The sequence below is a fragment of the Acanthochromis polyacanthus genome, chromosome 19, assembly GCF_021347895.1.
Source record: "Acanthochromis polyacanthus isolate Apoly-LR-REF ecotype Palm Island chromosome 19, KAUST_Apoly_ChrSc, whole genome shotgun sequence".
Classification (NCBI taxonomy): Eukaryota; Metazoa; Chordata; class Actinopteri; family Pomacentridae; genus Acanthochromis; species Acanthochromis polyacanthus.
Window position 1 is genome coordinate 2,613,734 of NC_067131.1, and position 18,696 is coordinate 2,632,429.

An 18,696-nucleotide genomic window follows, 5' to 3' on the forward strand; every position below is an offset into this window, starting at 1 on the left:
ACTCTTTTAGGGAGAGATTTCTCGCTGCCTTCCCTCCCACTGCTGCTGAAATGCAATTAGAGCAAATGTGCTAAAGTAGGCCCGCTATGAGCTTCAGCACGAGCTTTTTCATGACTGCTCTTGTCATTTTATCATCATGTGTACATTATGATTCGATGCCTCTCTTGTGAATACATGTATGTGCATCATCTCTATCACAGTGTCACTAGTATTACGGCAGCAGACTTTTCAATGCTGACGTCTACACGTCCGTAAGAGTGTTTGGGATTGCGTAACTTCAGCTCAGATGAGCGACTCTATCTAATCGTCCATCTATCCGTCCATCCATCAGCTGTCTCTTCTGTCTGCAGAACGACTGGGGAGGCCAGAGGACCCTGCAGAGGAAGTGGACCTCCTTCCTGAAGGCCAGGATGGTTTGTTCGGTCCCAGAGTACGAGCTGCACCTCAATATCCTGCGCGACGTGTTCGTCCTGCAAGGAAAAGACGCCCAGAGCAGCATTTTTTATGGCATCTTTGGACTGGAATGGTGAGAGAGGATGATGAATATTTACTCTGTTAACAGGAAGCAGCTTATAATGAATAATGTTAAAAGCAATACTGACAATAATGTTCATCCTCCTCCTATTGGTTCTACTCCTAGTACTACTACTGTGATTAAAACTAATAATATCAATACTGACAATAATATTTATCCTCCTCCTAATAGTACTACTACTACCAATAAAATAATGATAATAATAATGCTATTAATACTTGCAATTATACTTGCTACTATTACTAACAGTAATACCACTAGTACTACTACTAATACTTATACTACCAATAAAAACTAATAATCCTACTACAGCTAAAGAGAAAGACATGACAGTTTCCCACTGAGCTGCACATTACTTAGCCTGCCTGCAGCAATTAGCTTCAGAATAGACACAGGAGCATTAACGAGGCCCAGTAGTGATCTTGGCTGTTGGATGGAGCTGCCAGCAAGCAAACAACTGATTAACATCACGAGCATGTGCGATTATTCTGGGATGAACGCGGATCAGTTTCATTCAGAAGAACAAACAAATTGAGTTTTGTGCCTGATTTCATTAACAGATTCCTCAACAACAACATTAGTCACTGAAGTAATTGAATTGAGCAAAAAATGTCAAACTGCTTCTTCACATTTCACAGATTAGACGACTCATTGTGAAAGTAATCAACAGATGAGTTGATAATGAAAAGAAAACATTATTTCAGGCGCTTGGTGGGTTGTTATCAAAAGAGAAGCAGTCGGAACCGATGGGACGATGTCGGAGGACGACGGCTGCTAGTGGAAACTCTGGCGGTGATGGGAGTGTGTGTTTATGCTGATATGCAGAGTCATGCTGCATAAAACTGTCCCGGGGTGTTTAGATTCTGATGGAGAGGACAGCACTGCAACGGGACATTAATACTATATTTCTCTCTCGCTTCGTCCCTTTCTTCACTGTCACACTTCCCTTTGTGGATATTTGATCAGTCTGTGGTCCTGTCTTCCACTGCAGCAGCTGTCTTTTCCTTTTCTCTCCTAATGCGAGGTTTCTTTTAAAAACACGTACACCTGTGTGAGCAGCAGTCATCGGTTTGAGTTAGACTCAAGCGTGCAAGAATGAGTAAGCCCCACAGCTATAATGATCGCCAGTTTTCAAGACGGTTTCTGGTTTCACTTCGTTCTCATTTTTCTCACTTGAATGCCTTTGAAGACCGAGGTGGGCACACAATAGACTTCAGAATGTGACGCAGACTTTCCCCCCCATTACTAATCTCACCTTTAGGGGCTTCAGATGGAGGGTCACCTGGTTGGGGCTGCCAACACATGCTGCCACACAGAATCTTTCTTTCACAGGTGCAATACCAAAACCACAACTGGGGTTGTTTTATTCATGACTCACAGGGAGTGGGCATTTTAGTGCCGTGAGTCCACTGTCGAAAACAGATACTTCCTTTTGGAGTTGATGATGGGAGTTGCTGCTTGAGATAAAGAGGGAAAATTACAAACCTGTGAGCAACGCCGCTCCCACATGCCCATTCAAGACGGCTTCATAAGATCCAAGTGTAAAAAACAAAGCGTTACCACTGTGACGGCCTCAGTTTTCAGAGAACAGAGGTCGGCCCTCGGTAGTCTTGTCACCTTACCGCCTGTCAGCAGTCACTGATGATCAGTGACGTCTCTGAAATTCGATCCAGGTGGCGGTTGCTCCCCAGATAATAGCTGCTCAGTGTTTATTCAACTTTGAATCATTAATCCTGAGTGTGTCCTCTGGTTGTGTCTTTGGGGTTGGGGTGGGGGATTGTCTTTCAGGAAGAACATCAAAGCGTCTGCTATCTGCCAGTACGCCTTCTCAGATATACAGAAGGTTTTCGAAGGGCCCTACATGGAGGTGCAGGACTCAAAGTGGAGGGAGTACACAGGAAAAGTTCCAGAGCCAAGACCTGGATCTGTAAGTTTCATCTAAAACAGTTCCTTTAAAAGTATTCACCCATCCTTGGACGTTTTCCCCTTTTCTTGCATTTTAGCATTTAATCATTGCCAAAAAAGATTCTTTTATGTGAAAGTGAAAACTGATTTCTCCAAAGCAATGTCCAATAATTAAAAATATTACATGTAAAATAAGTGATTGCATTAGTATTCACCACCTTTGATCGCAGTTACAGCATTGAGTCTGTGTGAATGGTTCTCAATTAGCCATGTCTTAATCAGCGCTGCACTTTCACCCCGTTTTTCGTTGCACAACTGCTCCCGCTCTGTCAGATTACATGAGGATCATGAATGAACAGCCACAATTTCTCAGTTGTCCTGAGGTCTGGCCTCTGAATCAGTCACTCTAGAACATTCACTCAGTTGCCTTTATTCCGTTTCTGTGTGGCTTTGGCTGTATGCTTTGGGTCATTGTCTTTATGATGATGCCACCACCATGCTTCACAGTGGGGAGTGTGTTGGTGATGATCTGTGTTGGTGTGTGGTGTCACTAGACATAAAGTCTGAAGTCCAAAATATTCAAATTTAGTCTCACCAGACCAAAGAACTGTCTTCCAGTTGACTTTTAGAGTCTCCCACATGTCTTTTAGTGAACTCTAGATGAGATTTAATAAAGCGTTGAGTGGTGAAGAACAAATAACAGTTGGTTCATGTAAAGTTTCTATCACCTCAGCTGCTAAAGCTTATAGCTCCTTTACAGAAGTCACAGGTGTCTCATGGTCGAAAAGGTACTCTGAAACCCAATAAAAAGGAAACATTTCTAAGGGAGTGAATACTTTTTATAGGCACTCTTAGTCTTTTTATTTCACCATCCTGCATTAAATCAAACATGGTGATCATTTCTCTTCAGTGTATGACAGATCTGCACAGGTCTCAGGGCATCAACTCATCTCGAGACCTTCCAGACAATGTCCTCACCTTCGCCAGAAGACACCCACTGATGGCTAACCAGGTGCACCCGATGGGTGTGCGTCCGCTGGTCTTCAAGAGGAGCGTCAACTACGTCAAGATAGTGGTGCACAAGGAGCCGGCACTAGATGGGAACATTTACACCGTTCTGTTTCTGGGAACTGGTGAGTTTCAGTCAACAAATCCCACCAAAAATGAGTGAATCGATCCGAATAGCAAGTATTATCTGTGTATCTGAAGCCTGATAAACAGTTTTACAACAGGAGTGAGTGCACCATGCAATATCACTTAAATGTCTACAGAAACTAAAAGTTTAGCTTTCCATAATAAAAACCCAGGCTTCACAGTAGGAAATCAATGCAACTAAAGTCAGTATCATCACATTCCCACCTCCATGCTTCGCTGTCAGAACTACACATTCAATGGTGTAGTCCTGACCAGGTTCACAGCAAACTTGTCAAACCCTATCTGAGCCAAACTCATTTATCTTGGTCTTATCTGACCAAAGAACAAGCTCCCAACAGTCATCAGCGTTCTCTCATGTCCTTTTGCAAAGTTCCATCATGCAGTTTCATGTTGAAGAGCAGGCAAAGATAATTTTCTTGGACGTTGTCCATAAGAGGTTGTCATTATGAACCGTCCTTCACACTGACTGAGCTGTCACAGAAACTCTGATTTACACTGATAACCCCAGTGCCAAGCCTGAAGCACTTGTCCTGTGGCTGTTTTTCAAAGATAGATTGTGTAAATACCAGATTGTCTGTGGCGTCATTTTAGAAGGACGGCCATGGCGGCACTGATTAGTGGTGCTATCACTTGTTCTGTACAGCCTGATTACTACTGCAGTTGGTCACCGATCGTCCTGTTTCCTTTCCAATCTTTGTGAAATCTCAAAAACAAATCTTTTCCATGTGGAGTCATGATGCAGACATACAGATAGGTATTACCCACAGGTTCAACACTGAGAAACTTCTGCTATTATGCTTGAATTTCCCTCGAGATTAATAAATCTGTCTGTCTTATCTAAGTTTTGTGTAAGTAATTCACTTTTGTTTCATTTAGTTTCTATTTTTTGTTGCTTTTTCACATGTAGTTTTTCTAAACTTTGTTTTTGATTGCTCATTAGAGGAGACACTCTACTGTTTCAGCTGAGAAGTAATTCAGTTACCGTTAGATAATCTAATTTTCAATTTGACATTTTCGTGACATTCTTCTGTTGCTACTACGTCTTTGCCGTAGTGCTCCATCACTGCTCAACAAGAGGCGACAGCCGTGCATGTGGATCTGTGATTGTCTACTTTGGCACAGCAGCGCTTCGAGCAAGATGCTCACTTCCGCCTGCTCACAATTAAAGTTTATCATGTTCGCCATCTCAGCGCAGCGTGACAGGCTTGTGTCGTCTCTCGCAGATGACGGATGGCTGCACAGAGCTGTGGACATCGATGGAGAAACGCACATTATAGAAGAGCTGCAGATGTTTGATGACCCGCAGCCAATAGAGAGCATGGTCATATCCTCAACTCTGGTGTGTATTAATGCATGTGGAGTCAGAACAGAGAGATTTAAACGGCCTATTTATGTTAAGTGATGCAAATGTAAAACATGCAGCGTTTGATAGAGCAAGCTCTGACTAATCAGGGAAATAGAATGTATACTAGCAGTCAGTAGAGAGGTTTAATTCATCAGGCAGTCAGTACAATTCAATTAATGTCTGAGCGTACAACCAGCTTATTCTACATGTGTAATCGGATGCAAACAGGCGATGAAAAGACTTCCAAACCCCTGATTAATTGGTGTATAATGAACAAACATTGCAGTGCGCTCCAGTAGCTACGTGTTTGCCTTTTGTTTTTGCAGAGGAGCATCTACGTTGGCTCGTACTCTGGAGTGGTGCAGGTGCCAATGTCAGCCTGTCAGAGGTACACTTCCTGCTACGACTGCGTGTTCGCCAGAGACCCGTTCTGCGGCTGGGATGGCAAAGTGTGTGTGGAAGTCTCCTCCCGCGCACAGAGGTGAGGAAAAACACGCCTAGCAAATGCACGAATGTAGATGCAAACGTACAGACAGACGGACCGACAAGATTTTATAGAAATGCAGACAGAAAATGAGGGTTTGGCAGAGAACAAACCAGATTCTCGTTGAGACAGATAAATTTGTATTTCTCCAGCACAGATCCTGAGTGTATACTTCCCTAAACCTACTCAACAATTCCACCTGCTCGCTCAGATCAGTGGCGTCCTTCATTTACTCCCTAAATCTGTTTTTCCCTCTAGTTCCAAACTTCGATAAACAGAAAAACTGAGCACATAAACAGAGACATTATATATCATCCTTTAGATATTCGACTCAAGTGTTCCCAAGAGTAAATAAGCGTCACGCCTCCGACATTTTTAATATAACTTTTAAATAACACGGCGAATGCTTTAGGGTAGCTGATGATATGATAATTAAAAACATTAACTTAACATAATTTCTACACTGTGTACATTTTTGCATCACATGACCTTTTTCCTTGATGTTTATTTCCTCCTTCTGTGCCCACCGGCAATACCAGAACACAGTTAATTATTTATACAACTTCCAAACAGAATTTCGATGGAAGCAGGTTTAAGACAATGTAGTCGACCTGGATTTTTCTCATCAGCTCTCCTCCGCTCAGCAGGAGCTTCCTCTGCAAAGAGAAGGTTTGAATTTCAATGATTAAACACGCACACAATAGAAACATCTGGACGTGGTTTCAGCTTTAATGCTGAGTGTAACTCTGCATGTGAAACTGAAAAGCAAAAGAAGTCATTTCTGTTTCAGTATTACTTAGACTCACAACTCGGCAATCACCGTTAGTGTAATTTTGCCGTAATTAAAGGGAAAACGGAGAAGCTGCAGTCGTGATAATTGTTTCTTTATTTAATAATGTTAATAGAACTTGGAGACCATTACAAAAATACAAAGTGATAATGAATGCATATTTTTCTTTTGTCAAAGAAAAACATTCATATTCACTTGGGTCTTTATACATAGGATACTTCCAAGGAAATTATTAGGAAAATACAAAGCTGTAAAAAAACAAGTATTGCCTTATCTTTGTCTGAAGTTTCTTATATATTGTGGTTGATAAACTCTGATCCATCATTTAATCCCATAAATCTACAGCCTCAGCCTTAATTTCGTGGCATTTTTCTTATATTTCCTTAATTTTTTGCGCATATTATGTGTTATTTGAACTAATTTGCCTTAATTTAATGTCACATTTTCTGCTATTTGTCTTATACTGTATTAATTTTGTGACATTTTGCAGAAAAATATGGTATAACCGGTAATTTTTTGCATTTAAAGTTCTGCTTGTGTAACTTATTTTTGGGACAGTATGTTTGAAGTGGCTTTGATAAAGTATTTTGTTACACTATCAAAATAACACAGCAAAATGACAATGCCACAGGATTCATTTGAACATGCAGAGAATCGACAGCTTCCTTCGGCTGTTTTGAGCAAAAAAAACTCTAAAAACACAGCGTGAACAGCAGAGAGTTGGTGGCAGTGGAGGATGCATCTGAACCCTTTACTTAAGTAAAGAATACTAATTCTGCAGTATTTAAATAGTACAAGGAAACCTCCTGCTTTTATAATCTTGCTCACAGAAAGTAATGTAAATATAATCAGTAATATTTACTAAAAATACTCATTCTGCAGATAAATGTTCCCTGTCGGTGTTTTACTAAAATATATGATGTTTGTGACTTAATATCACTACTACACTGATGTGCAAATTGTAATTTTTTTTGTGGCATTTTCCAGCTAATCAAAGAGGTTTTTAAACAGTTTATGAAGCTGAAGAGATGAGTTTTGTCAGGCCATTAAAGAATACTTAATCCTATAATATTTGCCCGTGAGATGCAGAAGAGATAAAGTATAAAGTTGCATAGAATAGAAATACCTACCTAAAATTTGTATTTTAGCACAGAGCATGTATAAATTTACTTATTTTTCCAACACTGCTAACAGGAGAAAAAAAAAGACAAATTAAACAGCTAAGGAGCCTTAATTTGCCTTCAGGAGCTGGTGGAGACCAGCCTAGCCGCGCTAGACAACCCACGGCAACGAATTTAATTCTCTGCCAGGGTGGGTCTAGTTACCCTCCATAAGGCTCGAGGCTGGATTCTCCTTAAACTGGCCGGACCAATCACCATGAAGTGTAGAGTCAGAAGGCGGGCGTAACGAAGTGACGACAGAGGCGCAACGATTCTGACAGAAACAACCGGCGCACAATAAACAGTTATCTTTCGACTCGGCTTTGGCCACAGCCCTTAAAGATTTGAAGCTAAAATTCAACTTGAAAGATAAACAAAGGACGGCACTGAAGTGTTTCATTGAGAAGAAAGACGTATTTGGGCTTATGCCGACGGGATATGGCAAATCCTTAATATACCAGTTGGCTCCGCTGGTTGGGAAGCTAATGGGACTTAGCCACAATCCGCTGGTGCTCTCGGAACTACGTCAGCCTATTCGTTGCGTTGATTGGTTGTATACCTACCCAATTGCTGCAGAGTGATTTGATAAACAACCTTTTAGCCCGCCTCCCTCCCTGTCGAGCGTGCCTAGACCCTTGTGCCGTCAGAAACATGGGTCTAGCGCGGCTAGGCTAGGTGGAGACCAAAACTCGAGCTAAAAGACATGCTAACCGCTGCCCCCAAGTGGCCTGAAAATCAACTAATGCAGGCTTTTAATCTCATTAGATAAAGGTGCTGGTGTAATGGTTGATGTGGAGCTAATTATAATCTATTACGTATTTTTACATTATAGTTTCATGAAAATGTTCTCTGTATAAAATTCTAATTTGTTGCTGTACTCTTAAATCAGTGTGGTGTCGTATGGAGTGGCATTGGACACTCAAGTAAAGTTCACATTTGTCAAAACAAATGTACTTAGTTACACTTTGCCACCATTTACTGAGCTATTACATGAATTTTCCCCAATTAAATCCAGTGGAAAGACTCATTTTGCAGTGAAATTAGTCTGGTTTTGCGGTGAAACAGAACATACATGACTGGAAACGTGTTGCAAACCGTCCCAAACGATCACACACACGCATGCAGACTATCATCCTGTGGCTGAATCCTGCACCGGGGAGTGTTTGTGCCTCTCTTCATTCACTCTGCATGAGTGAGCAGCAGACATCTTAATCTCCATTACCGCAGCAGACACATCAGCCTCTCCTGTGGATTTGTTTTGGAGGCTGCGTCACATTCAGAGAAAGCAGCGAAATGAATGGAATGTAAATGGAAAATCCTGCACTTATCTGGTTAATGGTGCACAATATAGAGCTAATTCTCCAAACAAATCATCCTGTTGTGCTAATCCTTCTGTCAATGAGGGGGAACGGTCGGCTCTGCGGCGCTGAATGACAGATACGGGGGTGGCAGGACTTTTCCTTATTACTATTCCAGAGTGAACTGGGGGAAAATAAATGTGTATATGCTGCAGCCTCAACCTGAAACCTGCAGGAACACTGCAAATGTGGTTTCTCTGTGAAAGCCAATCATTGCTGCCGAAACTTTGTGTTCTCACTTCTGGCAGCAGATCATTTTAGTGTTGATCTGTCTTCAAGTTATTCTTTTGGATTGATCTTGTTTTTATACAAAGTTATTTGATGGTTTTAAAATGAGGGAAAAAAAAGATTTTATAGTCCCATTTTCTGTCTAATTTTAATTTTGTAGCATATTTTGTGCTATGTGTCTTATGTAGCCTTACTTCTATGTCATATTTACCATTTTTCTACTATATCGCTCCTACTTTTCTGGCTTTTGTCTTATATTGCCCTAATTTTGTGTCATATTTTGCATCATTTGTCTTATATCGTCTGATTTTTGTGGCATTTGTCTTATATTAACCTAAATTTGTGTGATGTTTTGCATTATTTGTCCTTTGTCGTCTTAATTTTGTGGCATATTTTGCATTATTTGTGCCATGTTGTCTTAGTTTTGTATTATTTGTCTCATATAATCTCATTTTGTGACATATTTCACGTTATTTTTGTTAGATTGTCTAAAATTTCTGGCATATTCTGTGATATTTTCTCTTATATCATGCTAATTTGTAGCATTTGTCTCATATTGTCCTTATTTTGAAGCATACTTTGCCTTATTCGTCTCTATAATATCTTACTTTTGTGGTATATTTTCTAAGATTTGTGATATATTGTCCAAGTTTCTGTCATTGTGTTGTCTTATATTGCCCTATTTAGGTGGCATATTTTGTGCTATTTGTTTCACGTTTTCTTAATTTTCCGACACATTTTGTGTTATTTGTCTTGCATTGTCTTCATTTTGTGGCATATCTTTTGTTATTAATGTTATATTGTCTTCATTTTCTGACATATGTGTTTTGTCTCATGTCTTAATTTTTTGGCATTTGTCTTATATTGTCTCAAGTGTGAGCCATGTTTTGCATTATCTGTTTAATATTTTGTCAGTTTTGAGGCATTGTTGGGTTATTTGTGTCATATTGTCATAACTTAGTGACATATTATTCATTATTTGTTTTATATTTACTTAATGGCATATTTTTAAATTTTATCGCCTATTTTGTGTTATTTTTTCTTATGCTGTCTTAATTTTGTGGCATATTTTGTGTTATTTGTCTTATATTGGCTGTAAATTGTTCGTCAGTCCGTTGCTCTTGCAGAAAGAGCTTCTTAGTGTCACTAAGAGGCTTTAATAAAGGTTAAATGCAAATGTATGATTTCAGGTCAAACCTCACCCAGGATATCTTGAGAGGAGTCAGAGGCTGTAAGGAGAATTCGGGAAACGGTGAGCGCTGCGACACACATGCACTCACAGCAAATCCATTATGCAGGAGGGCGTCTGGTAATTTAGAGAAAGTGTCGTACTTTACTTTCTCTCCAATCCTTCCCTCTTAATTGCCAGACTCTCTCACACACGGATTAAGGGGTTAAAAAAAGTCTTACACTACCTCCTCTTCCGCTGTATGAAAACTCAAGCGTTTAGTATCTATTAAGGGATTTCGTTAGGTGTATGTTCCTGACCGACCCTCCAGGTCCCAGCGTACACGTTTTAATCAGTTCCCTGACTTGCTGGAGGTCACGCTGGCTGCACCGCGGGGCTCGCTGCATTTAAAGAGGCTTATGAAATGTGATGGAAAGCAATGCTGGAACTTGCACTTTTAAACCGTAACCTTGACGACCTCACATCTTGTTCTGAACTCTCTATCCTGCTGCATTTTTGTCACGTTCTCCATTACTAATCTTCCCTTTTGTTTGATATCTCCTTCTCAGTGGTCCATCGGAGGCGTTCGGTGATGTCCGGCGACGACGTTCTGCTCCAATGCGAACTGCGCTCCAACCTGGCCACTCCACGCTGGACGCTGAACGGGAAGGAGCTCCAAGGATACGGCCTCAACTCGGGCTACCGCATCGGCACAGACGGCCTCCTCATCATCGGAGCTCGCGTTCAACAGAGCGGCTCCTATCGCTGCTTTGCCGTGGAGAACTCCGTGTCGGTCCTGGTTTATCTTTACACTGTGAGGGTTCACACAGATCCCTACTTCCCCGTGGAGCCCACAGTCACAACTGACCCCACGACCGTCGCCAGTCCGACTGCTTTGTCCACCAGCGGCCCCACCGAGCAGCCTCTGCCTTCGCCTCCCGCCCCGTTGCCTCCAGAACCGGCCTTCCAGACCTACAGGCACATGGAAGCCGTGTACATCTCCCTGGTGGCGGTCCTCGGAGGGCTTTGCCTGGTGCTGACTGTGGTGCTGCTGTACGTGAGCTTCTGCACCAGACGGGCCTCTCATGACCGCAAGTTCTCCCACCAGGGTCTGCAAGTTCTGGGGGCCTCCGAGAGGAAGAGAAGCTCCCATCTGGAACTCAAAACCATCTCCAGCCACTGCAACGGCCGCCAGGGTCGTCGCTCCATCTCTGTGCCGACCTTCGGGGACATCGGCGACGGCTTCCTCCAGATAGTTCCAGGTGAAGGGCAGCTGTCTCCATCCAGGACGCCTCCCCCAGCTCCTCCTCTCCCCATGCCGCCTCCGCTCCCCAACATGGACTACGCCAACGGACTGTCGGCCACTCTGCCCAGCGTCCTGCGGAAAATGAACGGGAACAGCTACGTCCTCCTGCGGCAGGCCGACCCCGATGGCATGTCGCCGCTCTACCACTCCTTCACGGAGGAACTCAACAGGATCCTGGAGAAGAGGAAACACACACAGCTGGACCTGCAGCCTGACGAGAGCTCCATCTAGGACGCCTCCCCTCAGCTACCGTCCCAACAGTTATTTATTTTCACCCCGTAGTCGTGGGGACTGTCGTAAGAAACGCTGCTGTTATTTAACCCAGTGTCAGAGTACCTGCAGGTCGTGTCCTAAGCCTGATCTGAAATGTGCAGCCTCGTGTTCCTCCCATGATTTCACTCTCAACACGGACGGACAACGTTAACCAGAGATTCAAAAAGTGGAGCGGTGACAAATTTATCGGCTTCATGAGTAGGGAGCTCAGTGATGCTACCTCAGGCTTGTCAAAGATGGTCAGATGACACAAAAAAAGCAGAAGATGCAACATTGGACCTTGATAATAAGAAATAAATCAGGCCAGGAGGCAAACAAGCATTTTTAAGACTGGGAAGTCTTCAAGAAGTATTTGTTTCATGTAATATTCTACGGAGCTTAAAGTGATCCTCCATCTAGACTATATCTTCTGTGCGTTGTTGCTAAACATTAGGCTGCTGTGGAATAGTTGAAAACTACCTAACATGTCCAACCTGAGGACCTGAGGACTTGGCCTTGCTCCTGTCTGGACCGGACTCATCAACAACTGGCTCCATTTCTGTGGGAAAGGAGGGGCTGTTCATGATTACAAATATGTTGCACAATCGTCATGCTTTGGAGAGGAATCAGTGGCTCAAAAGGAGGCATACCCACTTCTCTATATGTAGTAATGCCAAATCTATACATGCACTAACCTACCAAACTAAAGGACTACTAAAAGACCTGTCCAAACGCTATCTCCTTCAACAAGCTCAAAACGAAGCAGTGCATTTATCTGTATTGTCACAAAAGCATTGTGTTTGCAAAATATTGAGCCTATGGGTGGACAAGGAGAAGCGATTGTGCTGCAGAAATGGTTTTTCAGAGGTTTTCTACAGTGAAAATCCATTGCAGGGCTGTGACTAATGATTATTTTCCTAATTGGTTATTCACTGTCAGAAAGGTAGTGAAAATGCCTGTCAGAATTCCTCACTTTTCCAAATCGGAAACCCATCATTGTTCGACATTTTTGCTCCTCGGTCAGTTTTAGCTAATCACTGAGAGAACTGTCTGTGAACCCTCTGAACTCTAACTAGTTTCTGGGTGTTTTTAACTCCAATTTAGTTGTTCACCTCTATGAAAACAGCACAACCATGACTGCCTGCGGTTCAACCCAGTTCTACCAAAAACTCCCTGAATTTTTGGCAGGTAACTGTTGGTTCCAGCTAAGTCACAATTACCTTCATGTTTGCAATACGAAGGGTAGAATTTTTTAGTTTTTACCAAATTTAAGTAGACCAAACTGGTTGTTGTTGGTGCTTGTTTATATCAGATGTGTTGGATAAAGTAGTTTTGATGAAAAATCACAGTTTAAATCATAGACTTGGTTAATTTCCGAGAACAAATGGCACTTTCAGAAAGCTGAAAACCAATTATTCTTTCTGTTCTGACAGCGTTTGGCTTTTCTAAGTGCTTTAATTTCAGACAACATGGGGTTCAGAGGGTTAAGCAGCCAGCTATGATTGTTGTAAGAGCAAAAATATCGACTTTGGTTGGAGTGTCGCTTTAGGAATCCAGTTTTGATACAGTGCAGGAGAGCGCAGGTGTTAAGACAAATCATACATTTCACAGTGTTTATTTCAACCACTCTTTCATTTCCCTTCATGTAAATAGCAATAAGTGCGTCACTGTCGCAGCTGTAAGTAGCAACGTGTTGTGCCGATGAGAACACCTGTAGCAAACCTGGAACTACTCCTTTGTTTTTTCACCTGAAGTCTTTCTGTTTTTAGCATCTGTGTGAGAAAAGAGATGAAGCCGTTTCCTGAAGGAGCAAGTCAGCGTGTGGTCAGATTGATCGATTTCTCTGAAGACAACAACACACACTAAAAGCAGGAGACACTGTACAGAAAATGCTTGAACCTGCTGTTTTATATTTAGACACCTTCATACATGCCTTTTTTTTTTTTTGACTGACGGTCTATTTTTGGACATTTATAACCTTATTTTATTATCTTAAGTCATCATAGCTTCTAGAAAACACTAGTTTCTTTAAAAATTGTGCCACAAATACTAAATTTAGCGCTGATGACAGACACAGGTTTGTCCTCTGCTGCGCAAAAAAGAAGCCTCTGGTGGCAAATGTCCAAACCACAGAGGTAAAGACCTTCACACGTGCAACCCTCGAAAGCAGCCTCCGTGTTTACCTGACATCAGTGCAATGCCAAAACAACAAGATATGCAGCGCTCACAGTATTTCCTCAGCAAGGTGAACAGCACTATGATTAAATAGTGCATGTATAACGTAGCGGGAAGTGACTGAAATGAATCCGGGAGTAGTTTGCAAACATGTCCTGAGCGGTGGTACATAAAGATCCGTCTTTGCATTGAAGTGATGAATCAGCTCCTGCAGCAGCTCTCCGGTGACTTGCAGCGAGCATCCGTCAGTGTCGCTGACAGTAACAGCAGCGTTTTGGCTCACCTCCACCGAGGGAGGACAGGAGCCTCTTGTCTGTTTGCATGAGGTGCTGTCCTCTCTGCAGGTGGAGGCAGATGCAGAACATTTGACTTGTGTGTCCTGGTTAGCCATGCAGGAAACAAATGGTGATACAAGCAGACAGGAGAGAGTTTGCACTTGTAGGGTTTCATACGTTGTCTTGTCTGAGGCACCTTCTGTTACTGAGGATATAGTCCAGGCAGTGCCCTTTATGCAGACTGTAACTGTCCTTTTCTGCATGGAGGAAGCTGTGTCTGACTGCAGGCCTGTATAATAGGATTCAATCAGCACGTGCTTGCATCCATAAGTGCACACCCTTATCCTCTCAATATTTTTATTTTTGCAGTGAAAGCACACAAAAGTAATTGCACGTGATTTAGCTGGAAAATAATTTGCATCTGTCATCCATGGACAGGCACCAAAACCACAGGCCCTAACCCCCTAAAACTAACCCTAAGTTTGCTGTATTTTTGCAGATACTTTCCAATTAATTTTGCACAGTCGCGGGCGCATATTTTTTGCACCTAACTACAGAGAACACCAGGCTTCCCCTGGAGTGGAATGAAGACATTACTTTGCCTATGTACACATTAACTTGACAAAATAGGAAAACTAATTCAACGAGACTTCAATACTGACCGGTATTTTCTGCCTGTCAGTGCAAAAATGTCCTTTCAAAACGTCTATCAGTTCAGTAACCTGCACTAATACCAGTGTTGCTATTATCACACAATACTACTGATTATGGTCTCTGCTGATTTTCAGTCTGCTCAATGTTCTGAGATATTCTGCCGAGCCTCAGTCGCTTTTTTTGTTGGTGCTTTAAGAAAGCATTTAAAGGCTTGTCCCTTCACTAAATGAACTGTTTTTGATCGTGTTACCCAGCTCTTAGTCTGCTCTGCATTACTATACTTTTTAAAAAAATAGAATCTTTTTTTAAATTGAAGGATTCCTTTACCGTTTATGAAACCATTCATCATTGTTGTATACTGAAAAAATGATTTGCTAGTTTATCATTCAAGACTAGTTCTTAACTATTTTAACATGCCTTTGTTGTTTTTATATGCTATAACAAATAATTTCTGCTTTGGAACTGCATTGTACTGATGACGGTCTCAGAAACATTCATTCAGACAGCCCAAGCTTCATTCATAAAACCGAAGAAACCAATCTTCAACTTACGGGGTGAAGCTTTCTGTGCGATTTTGCTTTTTCAGTATGTCTAAACCATTGCTGCTGAAGGAAGCAACAGTGTAGAATTAAGTCTAAAGCATTTTAAGGAATAAAGAGAGTATTTTCATGAAAAAAAATCTAATTTGATTAGAGAGAGGAACATTTTAAATGGTGACCAGGGTGATAAATGACAAAAAAGGGCAAGGCATTATCTATGTTCACTGCAATATAAATTCATCTACATAGTTTCTCTTTGGTTGTGGCACAAGCCTGGGATGTCCACTTTTACTTTTAAATACTTTTTTTTCTTCCTGATGGAAGAATCCAAATGTGGGCATTAAAAAAAACTGAGATTTTCATTGTATGCAGATGACTCGCTTTTATACATTTCAAGCCCCACTAAGGAAATAGCATAGCTTTTGGATACTTTTCATGCTTTGGGGCAAAAATGTGTTGAAAAAAACCTGGATTTGGCAAAGGCTAAACTTTATATAATTGCATTCTGACTGCACATAATAGCTAATGAGGACCAGAGAACCATTTTAGTCATTTCACTTGTTTTAATCCTCCATTCCTTCCCTCTCTGCCACCTCCCTCGTTTCCCCGTCTCATCACCTCTATGTGACACCATCGTCTATTACTCTCTCCGCTCACATTCACACTTTGGCTCAAGGACCCTGCTGAGTATACAAATGGCCCCTAATCAGAGACAGTTTTCAAAGTGCTCTCCAGTTTGTACTTTCGCTAATGCAGGGATTAGAGTACTGAAGGAGACTTTGTGCAGCTGTTTAGGATAAATGGTGTTTTTTTTAATCTCTAGATGATGTTTTCATTGCACAAATTCCCAATAAGAAGCAAACGATTATCTGCGTCCTTAAATTTTAATGTATTCTCAACGCTAAGAGGCTCGCTAATCAAAGAGAGTATCAATTTTAATCAATGCTGACTTATAGGTGGAGCATTTCCTTTGAATTAAAGTGTTTTTGTTTGGTTGCATTTTATTTGTGAAATGACTGCAGCTTCTACTGAGTTGTTTCTGCACTTAACCTTTTATTGTGTAAAACTTGATGCTTTGAAGTTGTGGAGAGTCTTCAACTTACTGGAAGATTTTTTATTTTATTTTTTTTGACCAGTGCTGCTGCTGTCGCTGCTTTATTCTCACTGATGGACTGTGTGTTTACAATAGACACTCTATACTGTACTATGGACTTAAGATGCACACTGTACACAAACCCACAGTAAAGCACTTGTTTTTGCAATTTCTCCTCCAGTAATTACATCCTGCTGTCAATACGCGGTTATTTTTTATGTTTCATGTAGATGTTCATGAATCCTTTTTTGTGTTTGCCAAAGAAACTGGTGTAAAGACTTGCACTGTTCTTTCCTGAATCATGTCGTGGGAACTTGTGACACTTTTCCATCCACTTTGTTGTGTATTATTTCTGCTGTAGATAATGATCTTATCTGTGTGGTCTCCTCAGAATATAGCTGACTGCTCCCTGCTCCTTGTAAGATAGTTAAAACCCAACTGAGCTGTTTAAAGAGAATGGAATTTTTATTTATTTATTCCACTTCATTAAATTTCCACTGGTGTTTGTGCAGATAAACAATTTGCATTATGTTCTGCTTGAGAAAAAGAAGGGGGGGAGTTAGCCGTCAACAGCCCTGAGGGTAAGTCGAGAAGTAACATGCAAGACGTGTTCACGCTGAATCCTATTCTCGAGATGCCGTGATAGCCGGTTTGTTTTTAGCTCGTGGCGAGCAGCGAGGCCACTGAGGATGGATCCCCAAACACCCCGAGTCATTTACATAGACGCACGACTCCGACAGGGCAGAGGTTTAACATAAGCTTCAGGAAAGAGGAGGGGGGTGAAAATTACCATTTTTCAGAGCAGCGTTAAAGGCTGTAGCTTAGCAACAGCAACTCTATTTAGAGCCTTTAATGTCCTAGTGAGGGTCAAGCTGTGCCGTTTCCCATTGGAGAGAGCAGGTGTGACGAGAGCGCCGGGGCTGTGATATTTGTAATTGGTGCGATGGATAAATTTAAAGTGAGCATGAAACAACAGAACACATTTCTAGCTCACTTAATGATGCTTGAATGCTCTTTTATGAACCTTCCTGTTCTCTTCATTAACGGGCACCAAAAAATATTGTTTCCTTGTCTGAAAAAATACAAAAATTCAGCAAAAAAAGTCCGCCAGAACCTTCCTTAAATGTTGCCCTTAGAGGTTTTAATTTAAAAATAAAATCCCCAAATTTGGCAAGAAATAATTTTTTTTAAATAAAAACTGTAAATATTTTCCAAAAAAATTTCTAAAAATATATCTAAAGTAATTTCATATATATCAGTAACGGTTCTATTTTATTTAACCCTCCTGTTGTTTTCATTTATGGGCAATAGAAAATATTGTTTCCTTGCCTGAAAAACTCAGCAAAAAAAATCCACAAATTTCTGAAAATTTCTGAAACTTTAATGAAGAAAATTCCAATTACTCCTTAAAAGTTATATTTAAAAAAAATCCCCCAAATTTGGCAAGAAAATTCATGTAAATATTTTCGAAAAATTAGCAAAAATCTTCCAAAAAGATCCTAAAAATATCTAAAGTGATTACATATATATCAGTAAAACTTCTAATATTTTCTGTAAGGACATTCACAAAAAAATCCACCAAAATCCAGGGAATTTTGCTGGATTTTGGTTGATTTTTTTTTTTGTGAAACTTTTTTTCCCCAAAAAATGTTGAAAATGTGGACACCAGAAGTTTCACTGTGAAAATATTTTTTTTCCACATTTTCAAACTTTAAAACGGCTCAGTTTGACTCGCAGGACGACACGAGGGTTAAAACAACCAAAAGCAGCTGCACTCTCCCTCTTAAATCTGCACTTTAATTTGTTTGAGTAAGTTTGCAGACGATTTTAATTTGTATTATAGCTGCAGTCTACGTGGTCGAGGGTGATTTTATCAGAAATGCAGATATGTGGAGGTGGGTGACTTCAGCAGCAGCGTCCTGCAGCAGAGCTCAGTTCTAGCCTCTGCAGTCACATCACTCCTCCTGTTCAACATAAATTCTCACAAACAGCTTAACCGTCTCCTCTGGCCGAGTCTATCAATCAGTCCTGGAGCACCCTTCACTCCAGGCCGGTCTGCTGATCTGTATTCATCTGATGACCGGCGCTCGGTCGTATGGGTGTGTATATTTGCTGAGAACAACGCCAAGGTCGACCCCAAACGCCTTCTGCAGCCAAAAAAGATGAATTCAGGACGAGAACTGCAAAGAAAGTAAGTAAGTAGTTTTCTACCAAATCACCCACTGGAGAAACGTTAAGTTTTCTCTTCCTGAGGACAGACTGAAGGTTAAGGGT

At 41.2% G+C, this 18,696-nt stretch overlaps 1 protein-coding gene across 1 annotated transcript in view; it reads left to right on the top strand.

Moving 5' to 3' along the window:
- Positions 1 to 16,942, top strand: part of sema4gb (sema domain, immunoglobulin domain (Ig), transmembrane domain (TM) and short cytoplasmic domain, (semaphorin) 4Gb) — a 64,282-nt gene extending 47,340 nt beyond the window's left edge. Inside the window, exons 9-15 of the mRNA XM_051939894.1 lie at positions 351 to 526; positions 2,324 to 2,462; positions 3,351 to 3,573; positions 4,819 to 4,934; positions 5,267 to 5,421; positions 10,151 to 10,212; positions 10,698 to 16,942. Of these exons, the coding sequence (XP_051795854.1) occupies positions 351 to 526; positions 2,324 to 2,462; positions 3,351 to 3,573; positions 4,819 to 4,934; positions 5,267 to 5,421; positions 10,151 to 10,212; positions 10,698 to 11,665 (1,839 nt within the window). The 3' untranslated portion in view covers positions 11,666 to 16,942. The remainder of the gene's footprint in view (positions 1 to 350; positions 527 to 2,323; positions 2,463 to 3,350; positions 3,574 to 4,818; positions 4,935 to 5,266; positions 5,422 to 10,150; positions 10,213 to 10,697) is intronic.
- Positions 16,943 to 18,696: the final 1,754 nt, after the last annotated feature.